This window comes from Nasonia vitripennis, chromosome 2 (assembly GCF_009193385.2).
Source record: "Nasonia vitripennis strain AsymCx chromosome 2, Nvit_psr_1.1, whole genome shotgun sequence".
Lineage (NCBI taxonomy): Eukaryota > Metazoa > Arthropoda > Insecta > Hymenoptera > Pteromalidae > Nasonia > Nasonia vitripennis.
The window spans coordinates 30,971,609-30,994,212 of NC_045758.1; the positions used below are offsets into that span (position 1 = coordinate 30,971,609).

The 22,604-nt window shown below is 45.5% G+C and overlaps 3 protein-coding genes across 7 annotated transcripts in view; 2 read left to right on the top strand and 1 right to left on the bottom strand.

Moving 5' to 3' along the window:
- LOC100114153 (nuclear migration protein nudC) overlaps positions 1-22,604 on the bottom strand; it is a 23,873-nt gene continuing 1,269 nt past the window's right edge. The window contains exons 5-7 of the mRNA XM_016982091.3: positions 775-969; positions 475-677; positions 1-398 (exon numbers count right to left, since the gene is read on the bottom strand). Of these exons, the coding sequence (XP_016837580.1) occupies positions 347-398; positions 475-677; positions 775-969 (450 nt within the window). The 3' untranslated portion in view covers positions 1-346. The remainder of the gene's footprint in view (positions 399-474; positions 678-774; positions 970-22,604) is intronic.
- On the top strand, positions 6,308-22,505 carry LOC100122311. 5 transcript variants are annotated; one of them, XM_032597375.1, is made up of 5 exons: positions 6,308-6,817; positions 7,230-7,356; positions 20,964-21,137; positions 21,352-21,622; positions 21,720-22,505. In XM_032597375.1, the coding sequence occupies exons 2-5, from the start codon at positions 7,351-7,353 to the stop codon at positions 21,743-21,745; spliced, it is 477 nt and encodes a 158-aa protein (XP_032453266.1). In that variant the 5' UTR covers positions 6,308-6,817; positions 7,230-7,350; the 3' UTR covers positions 21,746-22,505. The 5 variants fall into 5 exon arrangements, with proteins under 5 accessions (XP_032453266.1, XP_016837579.1, XP_001605913.1 ...); XM_016982090.3 differs by having other exon boundaries at positions 6,610-6,843; XM_001605863.6 differs by lacking the exons at positions 6,308-6,817; positions 7,230-7,356 and adding an exon at positions 17,631-18,280.
- The window catches only part of LOC100122272 (60S ribosomal protein L7), a 13,071-nt gene continuing 9,343 nt past the window's right edge, over positions 18,877-22,604 (top strand). Inside the window, exons 1-2 of the mRNA XM_032597376.1 lie at positions 18,877-18,933; positions 19,197-19,201. Of these exons, the coding sequence (XP_032453267.1) occupies positions 18,892-18,933; positions 19,197-19,201 (47 nt within the window). The 5' untranslated portion in view covers positions 18,877-18,891. The remainder of the gene's footprint in view (positions 18,934-19,196; positions 19,202-22,604) is intronic.

Below are 22,604 nucleotides of genomic sequence, written 5' to 3' on the forward strand. Positions count from 1 at the left end.
TCACTTGATTAATTATCTTTAATTACTTAATACTTATATTTAAGTGTCGATAGTACAATAAAAAAAAAGTTGATGAACGAATCGTAACCATGGAAATTCAATACATAGAGAACATCTTTCTAAAAGAACTTTGCTGCGGTGTCGCCTATGCCGGATAGGTCGGGCCTAATTTTATGAGCCCTCGATTGTCGCATCAGTTGGACCAGGTCCCGACATAGAAAGACACGAACCCATCGGTGCGATAAGCGTGAAGAGTATTTTCACATCATTTGGGATTCCTCATCTTTAACCATAATAGATCTTACGAGTAAACGTTGATAAGTTGCCGCTGCTGCGTAGCCGTGCATCAGTTGAATTTGCACTTGGAGAAGTCCATTTCCGGATGCTGCTCCATGAACCTGGTCAGAAAAGAAAATCGTGAATAAAGGCGTGAAGAGCTTTGTTATCGTTCGGTCGTAACTCGAGTAGACTCACTTTTTGATAACATCTTGCTTCTTTTGTTCGTCGGACGTAGGCAGACCAAGCTCCTTCTGGCGCTGATCGTACATCATCTTCTCGACGAGTCCTCGCGTCTCGCCGTCCAAGTCCGATAACTTGCTCGGCTCGGGATTCACCTTCTTTGTGCTAATCTCGGGGTCGCTCGTTACAACGTTAGCCCACCATTGCATCTTGTTGACCTGCAAAATTCATTGTCGCGTTTGATCGATCGATTTTCATTGTAATCCGATGATAATCTAGCTAGAAATTTTCTAGATAGAAAGTCGCAGATCGCACCTTCTCTAAATTGATGAGCAGAGTCTTGCCGTCCTCGATGACCCAGGTGGATTCTTCGAGTTTGACCTCGTAGGGAAAATCGCCGTCAATAATGGGAGGCTGACCCTTGACACCGCACGTCAGGTGCTTCTTCGTTATCGTCACTTTCAGGTCCTTTGGCTTGGCGCTGAAGTTGATTTTCAGAGGTACCTTTATCTGCAATCAGAAAACGACATTTTTTTAACATCGCAAATTCCAAATTATCGCGTCGAGCATCTATCAAAGCAATTATCATCAGTCCGATCTCCCGTTCATATACCGATCGCCAAAAAAAAAAAGCGAAAAGGTGTAGTACACCCGTCGTGACACACACCGAATTAGCCACGAGCGATCGCTTCTCGCTCCAATTCTCAGCGACCTCCGTTGTTCCTGTGTCGATCTCGCCGCAGAAATAAAAAAGAAGGCATTCGAATCCTTCCTCTCCCGTAATCGCTTATCATTACGATCCTTCCGCCGCGCGGATGTCTCTCGAAGCGAATCTCGGTGAAAAAGAATCGATTCCTCGGAAACACCTCGAGCCGGTAATAGCACAGAGAAGCGGAATCGGATTCGCTCGCAGCCGCTTATTACCGAAGATTATAAACGACAAGTGCTCTCTCTTGGCTATAATCGAAAATTTCGAAAGAGTCGCTCTATGTGTTTTGTTCTTCCTTCTTCTTTTTGCTTCGGCGCAGGTGATACAGGTACAAAGACCGCCTTCGGACTTCGCGTGTACGTGTGCGGGACAGCAGAGGTGTATAGCAAGTGGAGGGCAGCGGTGCATGGAAACGGATCATGGCTATACGCTGGCTCTGTCTTTCTCGCGCGCGCCTGCTTCCTCTTCGCTCTCCTTTTAGCAACCGGTGAATTCGTATAGGAACGGCGTTACTGTGAACGATTCTAAATGTTTAATTAAAATTTTTCGTTGTTCGGAGGATGACCGAGCAAAGCGCCGAAACTGCATCGCGCATAATTATCGCGTAGCGTGACGTGGATCACGCAATGTATAGATGAAGCGAGAATCGCGTAAGAGGCTCGTCGATTGCGATTACCGAAATTACGTGAGACACGAGGGTCGCGCTATAGGTGTGACGTGAGTCACGCGGGATTTTTCAGACTATCGAGACTCTATACACGCAGCGTATATACTCGTGCGAACCGTCACGTCATAATGACTGAGCGCGACGACGAATTTCTCCGAAAGCCTTCCCTTCGATAAACGTCCTTTTTCAGCCGATCGATGAATGGGCTGATGCGCGCCGCGAAAGAATTTTCAGCGTTGCGTCATATAATGCTACAGTTGCAGCGTTACGTTTAACGAGACATGTAATTTTGTTATTTAATGTGTATAAGGTCACAGTCGTGTGGCTGTAACCGTTAAGAGGTTGTTAAACGCTCGATTAATCGTCGAGCAAAAAGATCGTTATGTGATATACGATAGTTTCTAAACAAAGTGTTATATACCGAAGATCGCAAGATCGGTAAAAACTCGCGAAAAAAAGGAGAAAGTAATAAAAGCAAGACGAGAGCGTATGCGTCCAGCCATAAATCTGCGACTTTCGGCTTATTAAGTATATAGATAGTGTCGTCGGTATAGGATGAAAAAAAAAAAATCGTCAAAATTCCGAGACCGGGCGTCGATCGCGTCCGCAAAATTGTTATCATTATACACATATCAGCTAGTCTCTCTCACTCTCTCGCTCTATACCGCGGGTCAAAGAACGGCCTTGCCCCCACCCTCGATCTCACGTCCTCGACGACGACGACGATGCTTCTCGATCAACCGGCTTCGTGTACACCTATATACACATCTATCCATCTATTTCGAACGTGAATCGCGAGCTAACGAGCTTATCGGCGGGTAATTTTTTAATTGGCCGAGATTGAGGAAGGCGGCACTTAGGAGGATGGAAAATTAGAGCGATCGGCGGTTGTTGCGCGCTCGCAATTACTTACGATTTATTAACTGTTTTGTTGCTGTTGCGCTTATTGAATAGGTTTGTTTTGTTGCGGGTGTAAAATTTTACGAGCGTTATATGTTATATGGGAGTAATTGCAAGAATTTTGGCGTTTGCAGAATATTACGCACAGGGACAAAGACAAGCAGCGCAGCTACTGGAGCAACGAGTGTGGCTCGTTAGTTCATGCAAATCCACACTCTATAAACAGGCGGCAAAGTGCGCCACATACATCACACGCACGTTTACACACACACACACATGCGCGCAAAGGTGCGTCGATGTCAAGGTCCTCGAAGGATGAGCTGAGGAGCTCTAGCGCGGCGCGAAGCCTTTAATACAAAGATTCATTGGATTATTCACGTATATGTTACAAGGCTGTTCAACTTGGCTACTATGCTGCCATACGGTATGCACACATATACACATGCGTTATTGTTAATTTCTCGCTGAGGGATATATGTATCGTGCGAGCAGTTATGGTGCTAGCTTCGCGCGCACTTCCTTCCGTATATAATTTTCTTTCTTTAATAGTTTATCGCTATCAGGGGCACACGCGGCGAAGGAAAAAAAATTTCACCGGCGCAGAAGGAAATCATTAGGTTCGTATTCCTTATTCTTTTTTTTTTTTTCATTCTTTCTGCAATAAGGAGCTACAGCGGAGTTGGCGACGCGCACTCTGGCTTTATGCAATCGGAACGCATGCACGCTCGCATGTTCTGTATAAATTGCTTTTTTTTCTCTCTCGAGATTTTCGCATGCGTGCGGCGAGAAACAATGTTTCGATCGCGAGAGAACAATCGTTTCGACACGGATTACACGCTTGTAATGCTGATTGGGTGGATAATTGTCGATAGTCCAAATAGTCGCTACTTGGATGGAGAGAATGTGGCACTTGGCGGAGTTCTTGTGTAAAACGCTTTTTTGCCAGCTTATCGCGCGGCGGCATTCGAAATGTCGGTAAAAACTTTATATATATATAGGAATGTATAATATATTAGTGAAAAAAATTATATCGCGATGCATAAGCAGCTTTGCAAAAACGAGCACATTCCTCAACGTATCAATTACACACCGATCGAATTACACACTTTAAAAATGGGTTCTCATAAATGACAAATATAGTATTATAGACACTTGAAACAAAGCACACATAGCTGTATTCGCACATCCATCGTCCGATGAAATCTAACGAGTTTCGTCAGCAAGAAGCGTAGAGAGATGCTTGTCCCCGCTGGTCCGGCGGTTATATAGTCGAAAAAAAGTTCAGCAGTAGCCAAGGACGTTCTCGGCCTTGGAACTAGTCCGATGGGTCCGAGGATATAATATAGTCTCGCGCGGCTGAGCCGACGGAGAGAAGAAAATTAAAAAAACCATTAAGACAACAGACGGTGGCGAGGGAGAGAGGCCAATGAAAACAAACGAAAATGAGGAGAGAAAGAGAGGTGGTGAGGAGGTGGCCTGATGTTTTTTGGGGATATGTTATATGGCGGCGGGTAGAAACAAGGGCGGCGATGCTGGACTACTGTCTCGAGGTTCCTTTGTGCCGACGTTACACTCACTGATGCGATGCTGGATTGATTTTGTGTAGCGTGAAATTCAATTTTTTTCCGACGCGTTGACATTGTGAAATTTTCCCCGTGATGAATGACTGCAAGCTCGTTTCATGGTTTCGTGACCCAGGAAAAATTACTGTTACATATAGTTATATTAATATTAGGAATTATAACTGTAGCGGTTTAGCCATATAAGTTTACAAAAATACGCGAACACGCCTCAATGCCAAAAAGTCGATAACCCCCTAACACTAAAACCCAAAAATCTATAGGCGAGCGCGATGACCCATCGCACGTAGTCCCAAAACTCGGTTTCGCAAAGCGCTGCAAAGACGTCACTGACGCGTTACCTACAAACGCGTCGCGCTCGCAGGGGAAGTGCCGAAAGTTCAGGAATTCGATTCAATGTCACGAGAGCGAAAACCGAACGTCCGTGTCCCAAAGCGAGTCATCCTCGTATAAGCACACTGCTCGAGTATACTGCCCACACCTGCTACTACTATGTGACTTTTTCGGCTCTCTGCGATGCTCAGTCACGGCCGTTCATCGACTGAGATGCCGAGCGCAACACACACATATATATATATATATATATATATATATATATATATATATACACGTATATACTGGGCCGCGGCTGTATACGATGGCGCTTACATAATTTCGTTGCCAGAGCCAGGCAGAGCCTATACCGAAGTCCGTCGCGTCCAACTTCGTATAAGCGAGTTTGGCTGCGAGACTCGTTCAACAGTTTGTACTGCACTTGTTACGACTGAAATATATGCTAATTCTCCAGCGTTATACGAGCTCTCGTTGTGTATTTTGTGCGCTTAATGCGATTTGAGGTTTGAGAATGTTTTCAGATGAAAATTGAGAGAGAACCGCCTTGAAATGGTTATAAGTAAAAAAAAAAAATAAAGAAATTCGCACGGCAATACTCCGACAATGTAACAGATCCTCAAAGTTATTCGTCAGCTCCGATCATCCTCACACAATCCCATAACCGCACGGCGCCTGCCTGTACGGCACCACCTCTATTACGCACATCACCGCAACAATAACCAATACCTGACGCTGTACAATACATTATTGTTATAAATAAAAAAAAAAAAAATTGGCGCGTCTTGTCGCCGGTTCTCTTGAGGTCGAAGCCTTCTTAGAAAGAGCGAGAGAGGGATAATAACGACAATGAATCGTATTACCTTGAAAACGCACAATTAATGCCTGTAATTTTCACACAGCCGAGCCGAGCGGCTCATAATAATTTACGCGTCCTTAAGACTAGCATGTGTACGTACAGCTGCTGCCGCGCGGACGACTGTAGCTTAGTCGTAGGCGCGAGCAGGATTTGCCGCGGTTTCACCTGCGACGCCGGTTGGGATAGCTCATTAGCTCGATGCCTTTTTTTACGCTAATTAATGTCGCCGGTAGGTTACGCGCGCTCATGTACGTCTAGCGGCAATATTTGTTGTTACGTTATACAGTGTACACGCTTGTGTATATATTGCGAATTTGAGGGTATACGCGAGCGAGGTTAGGAAAAGTTTGGAGGAATGCAAAAAAACGCGCTTTGTTATTGCAACTCTCTATCTCGTTCGTTTATTTTTCAAACGTGCGCGGCGCGCGGTTCCTCCTTCAAAACTCAACCTTTCGCGTAAACAGAATGTGTTGTTCGAAAAGCGAAAAATCCTCAATTACGTCGCATGCAGCCAGCTGAAAAAATAAAAACAACCAGCCATTCCCTAATCACGATTCCTCGTGCATCCCGGGCTCATATTATTTTCCGCGTATGTCGCAAATGCACGGCCAGAATGCTCTAGGAAGCCATCCTAATTCGTGCACGAAATAACGAACACACCTCGTCGTTTCTCTCTCTACACCTGCGCGCAAAGTGTGAACTCGAGGCGTGAGCCTCTACACACACCCACACACACACAATAATACACCAGCGCCACTCGATGCGGCGCGCACTGGGACAAGGTTGCCAGGGGCCCATAACCATCGGGGCTAACGGCGAGCGTTGATACAATGCCTCCTCCTGTTCGTGCGCGTATACACACAGACCGGCCATTCCGATTCACCTTTGATTTCTCGAGGCCTCAGCCGTCCCTCATCGCTCATCCGTATAGGCCTGTGTGTCTCTGTGTGCGCGTGTATATGGCTATACGCGACGCGAGCAATGCAAAGTACATAGCACTTGCTGTCCCCACCCGCGCGAGGAGCTTTCCCCTCTATAATCTCGCTCGACGATCTGCCCATGACAGGAGTTTTGGGACTCTCGCGCTACTGCTGCTGCTGTGTTTAATTCATTATTGTAGTCGAGGCGGAGTAGGTGTGCGCCGCGTGTGTGTACCTCTTGAGAGAGACCGAAGAGCAACGAGTCTTCCCGATTTATGCGGAACACACCAGCAGTGCGCGCGAAGCTTGGCGTTTCATCTTCTTTTTTGCTGCTGCCGCTGCTTTGGAAAAATTATAGCTGCCGAGGAATTTAAGGCTGTCTGGCTGTCTCAAGTACGTTTGTATTATCGAGGATGGAGGTGCGCAAACAAATTTTAATTTCCCGTCTTGGTCTAGAATCGCGCGAGAGAGCTTTTTTTATAAGTTGATTCGCGAGGGAGATGAGTTTTTTGCCGGCTGAGTGACATTCGTAAACGCTGCGTCTGCACACAGATGCTTGTTAATTTTATTATTATTTTTTTTTTTGCGGTGCGTTTTTAGAGACGGTGTTTAAACGGTAATCGTCGTTCTATAGAAGTGGATGATGTGCGATCCGTTATGTACCGAGTATAAAATATTTCTGCGAATGAGCTAAAGTGTAAAAAAGCTGACTTTGTAACGTCGCACATCATCTACCTCTAATACGTACCCACGCACATTTTTTGGGACGATGTCTATAAAAAAAAAAAAAACATTATCATTCTAGCTTCAGATGTAAAATCCGTTATATACCGAGAAGAATCCAGAGCCTTAACCACATCGCTGAGAGCAGTACGCTTCGCATATTAAAATCACCTTCACGTCTGGGATCGCACGCTGATAAAACTATGCTGGTAAGTGTAACGTTCTCTCGAAAACCTTTTTTTTATCATCAAAGAATTCGAAACGTAAGGAAATGTATCACACATCTACCGTTAGACACGCCCGTTTCCATAATTATTCCTGCATACATTTTCGATTCCAAAAATACACCCTTTTTTCATCAAGATCTGATTAATCATCATCAAGCTATCATCGAAATCTCCGATCGCTCGTGTGTTAGGTGTCGTTATCCCTGTCACTCCTCCTTTTACATAATACCTCCGGTGACGCGCGATAATCCTAATTCCCAACGTTTTTTTCTCTCTCTCTCTCTCTCTCTCTCTCTCTCTCTCTCACTCCTCCACGTTTTATCGCCTACACGCGCATAAACGATACTCATCAAAATGATAATAAAGTAAAACCAAGTCGACATTATAAAGCCATACCGCTTTAATTCAAAGCTGTGATATGCATGGAACCAAACTCGTATAACACCGCCGCGCACGCGTTCGATTACAATGTTAATGAAGACACTGAGCGAAATAAAACCACATCTCGCATGACAGCTAGCAGATACACTCCAGTATAATACACAAGATCTTGCAAGAATTCGCGTCACTAGATAGTCATTATATGACGCGTTGCAAATTTAACGCAACTCCGCGCAACAAAGAAGCGGATTTATAATCGATCTATACTTTCCCTTTCAATTAGCTCGCGACACTTAGCCGTTCGCGTATGTAAAAGGACGACCTTGATCTTGTTGCAGTAGCGTCACTCGCGCGCATCGAGATGACGCGCGTGCGATCGTATAATTCTCTCTCTCCCTCTCTCTCTCTCTCTTTTGCCTCTCGATTTCGTTCTCTTTATCCGCGCGCGGCAAGTGCGTTACATTTTTGCCGAATCCAATGCAAGTCTGTGCGTCACACGCGGCGCGAGTTCCTGAGATCGCTTCAACTGCGGCCGCGACAAGGTTACTATATACGAGAGCAGACAACCGTTTCGCTCGTTTCGTTTACTTTTTTTTGCTTCCTTCGAGCGTCGAATGCCTTTATACATCGAACAGTTTAGTATAGGCAGAGTAAGTGGTATACGCACGTAGGTGTGGTTACGAAACTTTTTCGCGGGATATGCGGGGGGCTTCCGTATAATCGGGTGATCTAATTTTTCTCGGTAAATGATCGATTGCCTTTTTTTTAAATCTTCGCCGACTACTGATGTAAGGCGAATTTGTTGACGAGAAGCTCTCTCGCTTTGATACGGTTTGTCCTCATTGCTTGCAACGTTTCCCATTGTTTGCTCTCGGATCAACAGCTACACACACGTTCGCATACGCGGCGATGCTATTTTCGCGGTTCGAAAAACGGGTTCCGAATGCACATGACGACGTTGTTTACGTTCTTACGCGCGTGGGCTAAAGGACTTATCTTTTTTACTCTTAATTCATTTAATCTGCGACGCCAAAATTCTTCCCGCCAGTATAAACGCAGTGTGCATCGGAGTTTACGAGACATCGGTATCTTCCTAAAAAAGGTACGCCAAAACATCGATGAGAATATACTTAAGCGTCGCGCATCCGCTCGCAGGATATGCAGCGTATTTTTCCGGATTCGGTTCTTTAAAAAGGCCCGATTGATAAACAAAGATTATCCGCGGAGTCACCTCGGCGGACGCTTTTATTCGTTCGCATACGTATATCTATAAATCGCATCGAACGTCGAGTCTAAGATATATATCGTCAAATGCTCGGTTTTTAAAAAGCTGGAAACCCACCTTTCGTTCTGTCGAATTATATAATTAGAAAGTTCACTCAACGTGTAATGTACCCCTGTCGGCGTTCGTTTCAACAAATATACATCCGCAAGGAAATTTTAAATTTAAAAAACGAATAATTTACGGGGCTTTTGACAAACAAACTTGGCCGTAAATCGCCTGGTCGAAGCTAGACGTAGTGCAACGGCCGCAAGAAAATCCAAATTAAAAGAACCGGAATAACGAGCAGTCATAGCCATAGCCGGCATAGCTCTCTCTCTCTCTCTCTCTCTCTCTCTCTCTCTCTCTCTCTCTCTCTCTCTCTCTCTCTCTCTCTCTCTCTCTCTCTCACTCGCTCGCGCTCGGTACGAAGATCCTGTTCGATCGTCAAGGGCACGGTCAAGCCTGCGCGCGAGACTTGGCTTCGGCTTCTCGCCGAGAAAATGTGCTTTGCAATTCCGTCGCGGGTACTAAAATCTCAGCTGCTGCGGCAGCTCGCGTTGTTATAAGCTCCGCGGACAATTGCGGCTACGCGATGTTACTTTTTCTTTGGTCGCAACGTTGAAAAATCTTTACAACGTGTATTTTTACAGGCGATAAACACGTTTATAATTATCCTCGCCAAAGTGACATGCAAATCGCCAGCCTTTTGTATTTTAAAATTGAATTTTTTGTTCTTCGCGAACGCAGCTCCGAAAAATTCAGGCGCCGATTCGAATTTGATCCGTAATATTTATAGACTATACAGCCGCGCGCGGGTATTATAAAAGTAAAAGTATTTGACGCGATGCTCTCCTTACTTAACGCTTACGCAATGCGAGCCTTATCTGTGAAAATTTTACTATGAATTTTTATTCGCAAAAGACAACGCGTTACGCAAAAAAAATCGTAATCTCGGCTAAACAATGGATCTCATCCAATCGTAGCAGAGTAATATAATATTATATCCGAGTTGCCTTGCATCACGCGCCAGTAGTGTGCAGTATATACAAGCGCAACCCAGCGAGCGAGTATAGCGCTGCAGATACAACCCTATAGTAGTCTGCGCCGTCGAAGATTGTGATAGGTCGGGGTGCGACGACCAGCATCCACAATCCTTTCACTTTTGGTCTTTATGCTTCTGCAGCATGTGTGTGTGTGTGTGTGTAGGTATGCATGCAGTAGTGCAGCGGCTGCGCATAGTACCTTATACTATGCTAGCAGCCAGCCTGTGGTTCGACTTCAAGGTTCCGGACTGGCCTGGACTGGTTTTGAGCCCATCAACTTGGGATCCTGCGGCTAGGCTTTTTCATTCCCTTCTTCTCTCTCTCTCTTGTGCTTGCCCCTCTCCCTTTGCTCGCCGTGTAGGCATTTTTCTAATTTTTTCCAGACTGCATCGCAGGAGACTGGCCAACAGGATAGCATTGAAAGCCAGCTCTCTCGCTCCTGTGTGCAGTTTTATGCAATGATAATAAATTCAGAGTGCAGGTTTTGATCTTGACCAGATTTAACGCGTCGAAAAAGTGTGGCCAAATGGAAATGCTGTTCGTCAGATTTTGTTTTCTTCGGAGGACTCTTGTAGCCTTTTTACTCTTTCGCGTATGTGTTCGGGCTTGAAAAATAGAAGATTTACGAGTACCAGTTTGTCTTGTCGTAAAGATGAATTAGTTCGATTCAAAGGCAGCGATCATTAACTCGATTGTAGTTTTTTTTTTTTTTTTTGAATAGTTAGGAATGCGATACTAATTTCTTACAAATAGCAACTTTGAACTCGACCGGATTTAGAGACACGGAGGCAGGTGAACGACTGCGCGAGTGTGATTCACCGTTCATGAAAAGGTTATAATCGCGGTATTTCTCTCGTGTACATCGTACAAGGCTGACGCGATTACACTAACGGATTCGGTAGATTTTCCATCCACTTTCCACCCATTGTTTATATACATCGAGTTCGTTATAACAGAATCGTTATGTACATATATCTGGAATTTTATACGAGTGTATGAGAAGGAAGGCAGGGTAATTTAAAGTAATTACGTTATTACATTTTCGAAACGCCGGCGCACACGAGTGCAGTGCATTATACCTTTTACCACGACAGAGGCGACTTTCAAAAACTCGTCGTCGTGCGCTGCGGCTAACAAAGCTAACGGTGCGTATTATATCCTGTGTGTCGCGTTGCACGACGACAGCCGCGTGCAAAACCAAGATTCCCTTTTTTGACAATCTCTCCCCGCGCAACGCTTCATCATCCCAGTTCGGAATTAGCTGTCGATGCACTGAGATATCCACTTTTTCTACATGCCTTCCGGCAAGTTCTCGATACAGACATAGGAAAAAAAAGAAAGAAAGGAATCGATCGGTCCCATCCTTAATCTGGGTTTCCCACATAGTAAGAGTTTTTCAGCCAAATTGTAAAAATAAAGCGACGATCTGATCTCATACATATTATACACGGCACCAAAGACGACCTTGATCTTGAACACTCACCTATTCTGGCCCCAGCGCGAGGGAAGAGCGGAGAACCGGACTTTTGGGATTTCCAAAAGACGTAAGCTCGCGAATCCGACGCGTCTTTGTGTCGCGATGGCTTTTTTGTAACGGTTTGAATACGCCACTCAATGAAGAGCCATACACGTCTCGTATGAGGCTGATCGGGACTATTAATAGAGGCGCGATTCGCGAGAGATAACGGAGATTTTTTCGGCATAATTTACGCGATAGTGTACCGTCGAATTCTCGAGTTTCGTCGACAATTTTCTCATTGGCCATAATTACGATGCAAATTATGCGTGGGTAACAACGATGCTGTGGCGAACAAAGAGCTTGTGTATGAAGGAAGCGATGAAAATTGTTATAATATGACTATGATTCACTGTTAAACAATAAATCCGCGCAAGCTAGCGAGAGAGAGAGAGAGCAATTAAATAATAATCGTTTATATACTACGGTATTATAAAGCTCGGGAGCGGAGTAAAACAGTTTTACGCCTAGCTACAAAAAGTAATATCTTATACAATCATAGTCGCTCGGCGATTAACGAGCGAATAATGAATGCCCAAAGAAAAATTAGATCCACGCGAGGATTTACTATTCTGAAAACGGAATTACCATGTTAATCGCGACACACACTCCATGCACGTGCGCCGAGTGTGTGTGAGAGAGAGAGAGAGCGAGACTGTTAAAACGGCATCGACTAATAGACGAGCTTAATCATCCCACATTACTGCAGTAGTGCAGGAATCTCGTCAGGCAATCACTTCAAATAGAAAATTAAACATAACGATCTCGCGAGCTCTCGTACTTATATGCGCTTGCGTAACGCGAATCATAATGTAAATTTCGAAGGTCGGGCCCCCTGCGCGCGTGTACCTAGTGTGTGTGTCCGGCGCAACACACCTTTTTACTTAATAATGACACACCTCCGTTTCAAGTTTATATTTTTTTTTTAGTGTAGCACTATATACCACGACTTTTTTTCTCCTAAACGCCTTTTTCGCTCGTTACCTGGTGCAGCGCGGAATTCACGTGATTCTGCACTTAAGCGATGCGGAATTACGCGATACCCATCTATCTTTGATTCACGGCTGCTGCGAGTGCGCGATGAGAAAAATCTCGGGATAAAATTAACGATTTGAATACCGCAGTGTCAGCACACGTGTAGCAGGTGCCTCTGTCGTGTATCAGGAAACCCTTTGGCCTGTCACTTTTCCAAATATTGATGGAATACATTAATAAATTTCCTCGTGAAATATCCTTTTCTTTCGCTCTTCATCAGCTCTGATGCCTAACTATTCGAATATGGGATAGGCGATGTGTGTATTTATAATGCCAGTCGGTTGATCATCCAGTAATTTACCTTATCTGTCACGTTGAGGATGCTGGATCCGCACGTGCCATAAGTATTGGCAAATTATCTTTGGACTATGTAAGAGAATATAAGCATCCGCGGCTTTGTTCGCGATCGGTAGATTTATTTGATTGCTTCTGCGAAAACAAAGTATTCGACGAGTTTGGAAAATTGTCTCGTTAAAAGGGCCGCTGCGGTTTTCCACCGTTGAACAAACACAAAACGACTCCAAAGAATAAATTAGAATCTTAATTCACACGTGCGGCTTTATGGTCATCGGCTCGATTTGAATGCTATATTTTCCACGGGCGACAAACGACACATAATTAATTACACGCTCGTCATACTTATGGGAAAGACTCAAAACAGGCTTTTCTTTATCAACCAGCCAGTACGAAGTCTAATAACCCATAAATCCCACCCATGCGTACACAATACAACCGATCGGGTCCGCGTCCGGGTCGAGAGAATGAAAGACACACTCTCGCACACAAAGACGTGCCGGACCAACTCAACTGCACATGCCCACGGATAATATGATATTGCGGCAGCAGCGCGCAGTCTCCCTTGCGCATATAGCCGGCGTTTATCTCGTCGGAGCACGTGTGCGTACACGGAAACGGCTCTCGCGCGCGCTTGCACTTTTATTTCGGCGCCTACGCTGCCTCCTTCTGTTCTTTTACGTCATCGAGATCGGTGCGCGCGGTGACGTATTCGCGAGCGAGCCAACTGATCTTTTACGTGTGTACTGGCAGAGACCTTTATGTCGTTCACTTTTTTTCTCGGGTTTGAAGCTTTAAGTACATGGTGCTTTGTATACGTTTAAAAGGTGCTAATCGAGACTTTTATTCGCTCTCTGACTTTCGGTTTGGAGAGACGTATAGAGGTTGTCGATTGTGCTGCAGGTTACCAATTTGGGATACGTATAGGCTTATCGATTAGCGATTAGTGACTCACGCTGCACTAACGGTATACCTGAGGGAGGGAAAATTATGTTGGATATTATTACTGTACATTTTTTAAATGTATCGTGTAACCTTCGAAGCGAGTGAAAAGGTACGATAAAAGGTGATAAAACGTTCGCTCGATTTCGAGTCACGTGACTTCGGCGGTGGGATTAAAAATGCATTCCGACGACGCGGAGTTTTCTCAAATTGAATGAGGCATTCGAGAAACCGATAATACGTTTGGGAATGCCTAATCTTATTTTGATAAACTTATGCAACTTTGCCGAAAAATAAGCTCGTCTCTCGAAAATAAAAAACACTTTCAGGATTATGGATATCGACGAAATTAGACACATCGTTACGACTAAACGTTATTTCAAAATTATGCCGCCGGATTAGTATTCATCTTTTATAGCTGAATCAACATCCACGTGCGCTCGAGCTGGAAAATCAAAATTCCCGCGCAAAAACTAGATCCTCCAAAAAAAAAAAAAAAAAAAAAAAAAAGAAAAACAAATCATCACCCACATCGACGTAACAGCGTCCAAGACAACAAAGCAGCACACTAGGAAGTCCCAGCAGAGCAAACGACCGCACGCGCCTCCTCTCGAGAAGAATCCCGCATATATTATAACCGAAAACTCGAGCACGTTGAGAAAAAAAAACACAAACAAACGCGCGCATAACTGAAACGATCGAAGAAAAAAATCCATATACCTGCTTACGCAGGTCGATCGAGAGAGGCGCGGGTATAACGAAAGCTGCGGCTTGCCACAATCCCTTTCGACCTTGCTCGAGATATATAGGAAATAACGAATAATTCGATGGCTCATTGAGTGAGGTATATATGTCTCCGCATTATGCGCGCAGATCTAGATTACAGCGGCGCACACGAGAGCACACAGCTCTCTGACGTATGAGGAAGCTGTTGAAAGTCTCTCCCGACCTTCGTGTGCGCGAGATGCGAGAGAGCAAGTGTCCGAATATTTCTCTTCCCTTTTTCATTGCGCTTGCTCTCACGAGTAACCATACACCCGAAAACGTCACGGCGTTATTTTTTGCTCTTCGGGTTTAATGAGCTGCTGCAGCAGGCGAACATAAAGAGAATCACGCCCACAAATCATCATTATACCCTCTCTCTCTCTCTCTCTCTCTCTCTCTCTCTCTCTCTCTCTCTCTCTCTCTCTCTCTCTCTCTCTATTCAAGTCCTTATCTTGATGAATCTGACGTAATAAGAGCACGCGCCGTCGTCGAGAGCACTTTGCTAGCGACCTTTAATAAGGGCCTCCGTCGATCGTCGAGCACAGCCTTTAACGATAATTACCGATCTTTTCGCTGCACACATCGAATATCGAATGCTAATGAATGAAAAAAAAAACTCGAATCGCGACGGGCTCGTCGGTTGGCAAAAATCGCGCGATGATTGGACAAAAGAAGGTGTGTACGCGCGCGAGAGAGAGAGACACATCTCCTTGAATCTCGATGATCATTAGCGGTGCCCGAGTGTGACGTATTCGCCGCTCTGCAGAATCCTGCGCGGCCGCAATGCCTTGCTCACGCAGAAACTTTAAGGAAGGAAGTTCGAGGCCTCTCGCGCGGAGAGAACAAGTCACGCACACACATACTTCTCTCTCTCTCTCTCTCTCTCTCTCTCTCTCTCTCTCTCTCTCTCTCGTGGCATGAGCGTTTGGCGCGCGCAACGGTTTTTATAGCGGCGCAGCATCTGAATTCTCGAAGCCGCATCGCCGCAGGCCATACGTTCCCGCGTGTGTATATGTATCTCTCTTCCGAGCTGGTATTATACACCGATGTGTGTACCGCTAAGTGCCATTGTTTCGAGAGACCTGTTCTTTCAATTATGACGATGTCAAATTTCGCGCTTCCTTCTCAATGATAAGCCATTGATAAGCACGTCGTGGAGGAACTGGAAGATTATAAGGATGCGTGGGTTTTACCGATATGGATGTAAATTTAGATGAGACGAGTATATCGGATCGAGCCTCCGAATTCCTCGCGCGTGATTAACAAGTGGCTGGCGCCACAATGCTCCCGTATAACCTGTATAAGCGATATATCTGTGTATATTATACGCCTATGTCCAGCTGAGCCAAGTGTGACTGCGGAGCTGAGTGAAAGAGAGAAAAAAATGGAAAAAACCGCAGCGTACGCGTGTGTAAGTATATGGAACTGACGCAAAGCCGGCGACTGGTCAGCTCTTCGTGAGAGAGAGAGAGAGAGAGAAAAATGGCAATTTATAATATATGGTGTAGTGGCATAAATAAACCGGAGTAGCGTAACCGTGAAGTCACGAGGTGCAGGTGCATTACTAGTTCTCGACGCGCTGTTAATACCGGGCTTCGACTCGCACATAATTGTAGCTCCAGCGTATACTCCCCGAAGAGCGAGAATTGATTTTCGAAGGTTCCCCCCCAAACCGTTGTTATATCATTCGGGCGACGAGTACAGCACCTTGAGAGAAGGATTTTAACGAGGCTTGGGCGAGAACGCGAAGCTTACAATACACGTTTGATGCCCGAGTGAGATAAGGAGAATTATACACTCGATACCCACTGGGTCCTTCGTTACGCTTTTCGGGGGGATCATTAGCGTCGCTTGAAATTTTCATCGACGGCTTTTATCGAATCCGCGAATGACAACTCAGCATTGGATTTTTTTTGCTCGCTGTTGATGTCTAGAGTATAAGCCTCGTTGAAAAATGGATTTTAAAAACGCGTGACGACACTCTCGTAAGAATACGACGGCTCTGAGAAGCTTTTTTTCTCGAGTTAGAGAGAAAGAGTTTTAGCTAAGAACTATTTTTACAACTCGCTCGCTCGCTCGCTCGCGGTTTACGCGCAAGAGAGAGAGACACTTCTTTATGGTTGTGACCGGCAGAAGGATATTCAACTGTCTGCAGAGGATAATGGAGAGAATATATGCGTTTACGGTAAAGAGCGGAATAGTGTCCTTTAAAATTGAAACGTTATATTATTCTCGAAGCGGTAGAAATAACAACACACGCCCATACCGCAAAAGTGCGACCAGCGCGCACGTGTCATCCTTTGCGATCCATAAATAAGCCCGGATTGCATCAACGCAAACGGCGAAATATTACACATTACCGACCCTATCTTGGATAGACCATCTTTCGCGCAGCGGCAAACATCGTCGTTAATCTGGATGATTAACGACGCTCCGATATCACCAATTCAAATACGCAGACTTCCGATCCCTATCTCCGCGTTATGGTATAGGAAAAGAAGCCAATAACGCATCCAGGCGAAAACAAAACACAGCTGTTCTCGTAGACGATCGCGCGCAAGGTCTGCGTCCCCGAACTTGTTCCGATTCACTGTTCGACCTCAGAGACATGCTCTTCCTGCTTCGTCGCGCTCTTGTGAATTCGCCTGGTGTATATATAGAAAAAGAAATTAGTGCCGTTACCAGCAGTGCTTTTCGGCGTCTGATGGTCAATAAGGTGTAACTCGCCAGCTGATGGTCAATAAGGTGTAATGAGACTGGTGTATGAATGGAAGATACCCGGTGTATAATTGATAGCCTCGTGTATCGTGGGAGAATATCTGAATAAAACTTGTATCATAAGTATACATTATCGTAACGAACTCGGATATGGCGTGTAATGAATAAGGAAGAAATGCTCGTCGTCTAATCCCGATGCAATGGGAGCGTTACCTAACGCGAAAATATAAATCGAAAGCCCACACAAAGAAGAGCATTCAAGAATCCCTCGCAAGAAGAAGAAGAAGAAGATAGCTGGGAAAGGATGCTGTAGAAGAGCAGAGCAGAGACGCAGAGGAAAAAGGAAGAGAAGCAGCGTCGCGCGTATAAGACAGAGCAGCTGAGAGAAGCAGCGAGTGGTAGCGGCACAGTAGAGGCAGTGGGAGAGCCGAAGGTATAAAAGCTATCTGTAGCCAGCGCTGGAGCCAGTCAGTCGAGGTGCAGCGTTGAGCTGACTCTCTCTCTCTCTCTTTCATACTCTCTAGTCGCGCGTGTGAGCGCCGCTTGCTGTACAATACCGAGAGTATTACAACGAATACATTTTTTTTTTTATTTCGACTCTTCTTGCCATCAGTTGTGTTCACAAGTTGAGAGAAGACTGAGGAGGAAGAAGAAGATTTACATAGACACGAGTGATCGCGTTCCGTGGATCGATACGAGGTGATCGAAGACAATAGGAGCGGCGACGAGTTGACCGGTCGGACAAAGGAGAGATATCGACTCGAGGCTTCTGTTCTTTTTTGGATTTTTGCCGAGGAGCGAGAATCCGCGAAGAGGAGGGAGCGACGATATACACCTATTGTATAACTACGGAGTGGTGCAATCGACGACCGACTCTCAGACATGTCGGATATCAAAATCAACGTCGAGGAAGCGATGTACGGGAGACACGAGGATGCCGGGTTAGACGTAAGTTGAGACACAGAAACACACGCGTCGTTGGTCCTTGTGGCGAGATTTGGCTTGTGGAAATAAAAAGAAGCTCGATTAAACGTGAGCTGCTAATTCCTTCCCTTTAATCGAGATACGATCGCGAAGTGTCAAGAAGTGCACGATTAAAGCTCCTTAAATAACTCGGCGAGCCGATCTCTTCCGCGCGATTACGCGTACGCAGCTTTAAATATCCTTAAAATCTCAAAGCCGATTTTCATACAACTGTCAGTATGATCTCCGAGTTATAAAGAACGAGTTACCTGTTCGAAAGTGTCGAAAAGCCAGCCGATATATCTGATCGATACTCCCCCCTCTCACTCCTCGAGTAAATCCTGCGGAGACGTGTACACACAATGTAGGTACACAGCGCACACTTGTCCGAAAAATCGGGTCGTCGAGAGGGTTGCGCGAACGAGCATTGGCCTCGATTTTTCACTTGCACGTATAAGTTCTCTAGCTGACATAAAGCCGTTGCCGATTTTTTTCGGAGATCGATCGGCGAGATCGGCATTGGAGATCGCGAAGTTCGATTGCGCGCGAGGCGAGACACACAAAAGCGCGGACGTGTACGTACTTTATTGCAAAAGATGGAAAAGAGCGTGTTACCGATCACTCATTGCAGATCTGCGGTTATATGCCTCGCGCGAGATCGAAAAATAGATTTCTTGGTGTCAAAAATGCTGTACATCGGAGATCCGAAGTGCTGAGAGAGAGAGAGATCGATCTATCGGGTGATCAAACGATCTCCGATTATTACAGCACAGGCAGCAGCAATTCAATAATACCGATCTCACAACGTAACACCGTCGGCATTCCGAGATGACAAAAGTCAAAGTTGCGGTCGCCCGTGTATCTCTGTTTCCTATTTTCTAATCCGTTACGAAGTCGGAAGGACGCGTCTCTCTGGATCAACTTTCACCCCAACCATCGGAAAATCGGATGCAACCGGTATATCCGCGCGCGATCTTTCGCGCTTGATTAGTATTTTTCGGGCCGGCGAGCCTCTCGCGTAACAGCTTATAGACCGGCGCGACGCACACAAACCGTTGTGCCTCTAAATTTTAAAATCGCAAACTCGCACGATTGGGACACATGGGTGGGGAATTTCCGTAACAAACCAGATACTCCTATACGCGAATCTCTCGCGTGTCGATTTCTTCGTACAAGGGGATGAGACAGAGGTACGTCGCGCCTATGTGCCTTACTTATCCGCGTTCTTATTTCTCTCTCTCTCTCTCTCTCTCCTCCTTCGCGATTCCCCGACTCATGAATATGCGATGAGGTTCAATGATCCGAGCTCGCTCCGAGTCTCCAGTGCTGCTGATGCACAAAGGGCTGTTGCCAGGTCCATTATAAACAATGAGCCGACGCATCTTCGAGCTTGAAATTCAAAATGATTTAAGTACTCTCATTTTTCTTGAATTATTCAATCAACCCTGCGCAGAGATTCACCGAAGGAGAGCATAGAGTATGTATACGTCTCTGGAAAGGCAAAGCGCTCGCGCTTTATGGGCATTCTTTCTCCGCGTCGTAAAACGAACTATGCTCGTAATAAAGGAAAAAAGGTTAAAATATACGGTCGCGCGTGTGTGTACACTGTGTATATGGCTCTCTCAGTCAAGCACCTGCACAGAGAGCCACACAAGAATGGACTGGACGTATGCGCTCTTGTGTTTACGATGCAAGTAATGATCCTCGTGTACTTGCGAAACTTTGCACGTCTCTCTTTCGATCTTAACGATTCGACCTGATCATCGGAGCCAATTAAGTCGCATATGACGTATAGGTCAGCGCCCCAAAACTGCATTCTCTATCTATCTCTTCTCCGATGCGAATTCCAGCCGCAACAGTGTGGCGCAAAAAAGAACGTGTTTATCACATGTGGAAGTGGAAAAAATTCTCGTGCCGCGAATTCTCGGCGCCTCGAGAGAGCGCTGCTAATCTGACGAAATGCAAATTTCGCCGGCTCCGAACGACCTAGAGAAGGTCTCCCTCTTGGCTCTCGTTGAGTCAGATTCCAGGATTTTTATAAGCGCGATGACGCAAAAATTCCTTCTGCCGACGATCATCCATAATATGCACCCGAGACGCCTCCTCCAAATTATTATTCATTACTTCTGTATCTTCGGGTAAACAAAACTCAATCGTGTTCTTCTCCAAAGTAGTCGACGACCAAGTTTCGCGCTGATTTAATCATTTCGGCCGACATTCATCAAGTCTATATGTATCCTTCAAAGTATCGGATTGTTGCTTTCGAGGACGAGCCATTTGTCATGTGTATAGCAGGCTGCAATGGACCGCACAATAAGGAGTTTAGAAACTCCGAAAATTATGGGAATACGCACAGATATACCAACTCCGCGCGAGGTTGCGCCGAAATTGGGCAACGCAAACCGGAATATCATCCTACATAGCAGCATCTTTCTTCGGCCTTCCTCTTCGGACTTTCCCGCATATAGCTTGTATGTGTGTATACCTGTATATAAGTATATAACGTATAGCGTGATGCAAGCCCCCTCTCGTATAATCCATTGACATTGCGCGAATTGCGCTTGAATTCCTTCCGATCTCCCCTTTCTCAAGTTCAGCGTTACGTAATCCGCGCAGCGCTTTATGCGACGTGAGGTTTGACACGCTCGTATCTTCTCTTCTGTTACAGAACAATCACATGGTCGATCTTCCGACGAACCTGTCGAACTGGCACATACCCAGACCCTCGTTGGTCGCCAAGAGCGAGAAGAACGAGAGCGAAAATGGCACGTGGAAACATCACCCGGACTCGCCACCCTCGAGAGGCTCTACCTCATCGCAAGGATCCACCGTCAGCACTCATGTAAGCGTTACAAAATGTTACACGCGTATTCACGTGATCCGCGATCAATAAATATTCAATCGCATTAACTGTACCGGTACGTTTTTTGCGCGCCAACGCATATAATCATGCAACTGTAGCAAGGTCTCGGACTGGTATATAAAATTTCCATTGATCTCCCACGCAACTGTATAATTTTGTAATCGATGCATTTTTTTTTTCTTCTCGATTACAGAGCGCGGCATCCGGCACTCTACTGCTGACGGCAGCGAACCTGGCGAACCTCGCGGCTATTCACCCGCCGCGAATCGGTGCTCTGGGACCGAAACAGATGGACACGGCATCGGTCGCCAGTAGCACCCACTTCACCGTCGTCAACGGCCTTGGCAGACCGAGCAACAATTGCCAAAAGTCCTGGTGCGCCCGCAACCAGCTCACCGTGCTCGTCTGCACCATGAGCTTCCTGTTCATGCTTGGCCTTCTTGCCGGCGTTCTCTACATCGAGAGTGAGTGTCTTCTTATGTCGATAAATCTATTCTGCTCTATTGTTCCCAATATCGATGATCAAGGTTTACTCATGAGCTTCTTCTTTCTTGATTACAGTGAGAGCCAGGGGCAGATACAACTAATAGTCGCTTTGCCCGCTGCTTGTATCTCTGCCGAGGAACCACGTCCTCCAGGACAACGACGGGAGCCGCCGAGATGATGTTGACTGCCTCTGCGATTTCCGAGAAACGCATCACGATTCATCGAGCTATCCTTACACACACTTTTGCCAATTATTGCTCTTAGCCGTTAAGTTGTATTGCGCTGGCCACGAGCCGCGCGGTACGTGACTCTCTTCCTTGAGTAATTACGTTTGTGTAATAATCCATGCGCTATTTCTGCGCTTCTAGGCTTTGTAATTTGTATACAGTATATATATAATGTGGTCTTGTCGAGCCTCGAGGATCATCGAGCTCGTCATCGGGATTGTTGCGAGTATATGTAATGTGACACTGCGCAGCGGAGGTGTACACCTTATGTCGCCTATGTCACTATTCGTCTCTATCTCTGTAAGCAAAACGAAACAAGGCACATGGCCCTACGCTCCGGGGTGGACCGTGAGCGCATTGGGATTACGTTCTTTTTTTTTAGTACCACATTAGTATCATTTAGCGTGTAATTTTCTTAAATTATGACTTAACGGTAATTTAATTGCTACTAACAGTATCAAAAAACTTAACTGTTAGTTCGAAATTCCATGTGGTTGCTAAGCGAAATTCGAGTATGGAATTTTTGAAGAACCACAAGCGACGAGCGTTTGTAACAAAAAAAACTATGCGTCTGTGATATTACATGTGTATTAATTACTCACTTAAGCCAACAAGAAACTTTCACATCATTGAATCTTTGTGTTTTCATTGTCCTGACCCTTTAGAATACTCGCACGCTTTTCGATTTTCTTTGGTTGGAATATGAGTATTTGCACGACTATCTTATAGAAAT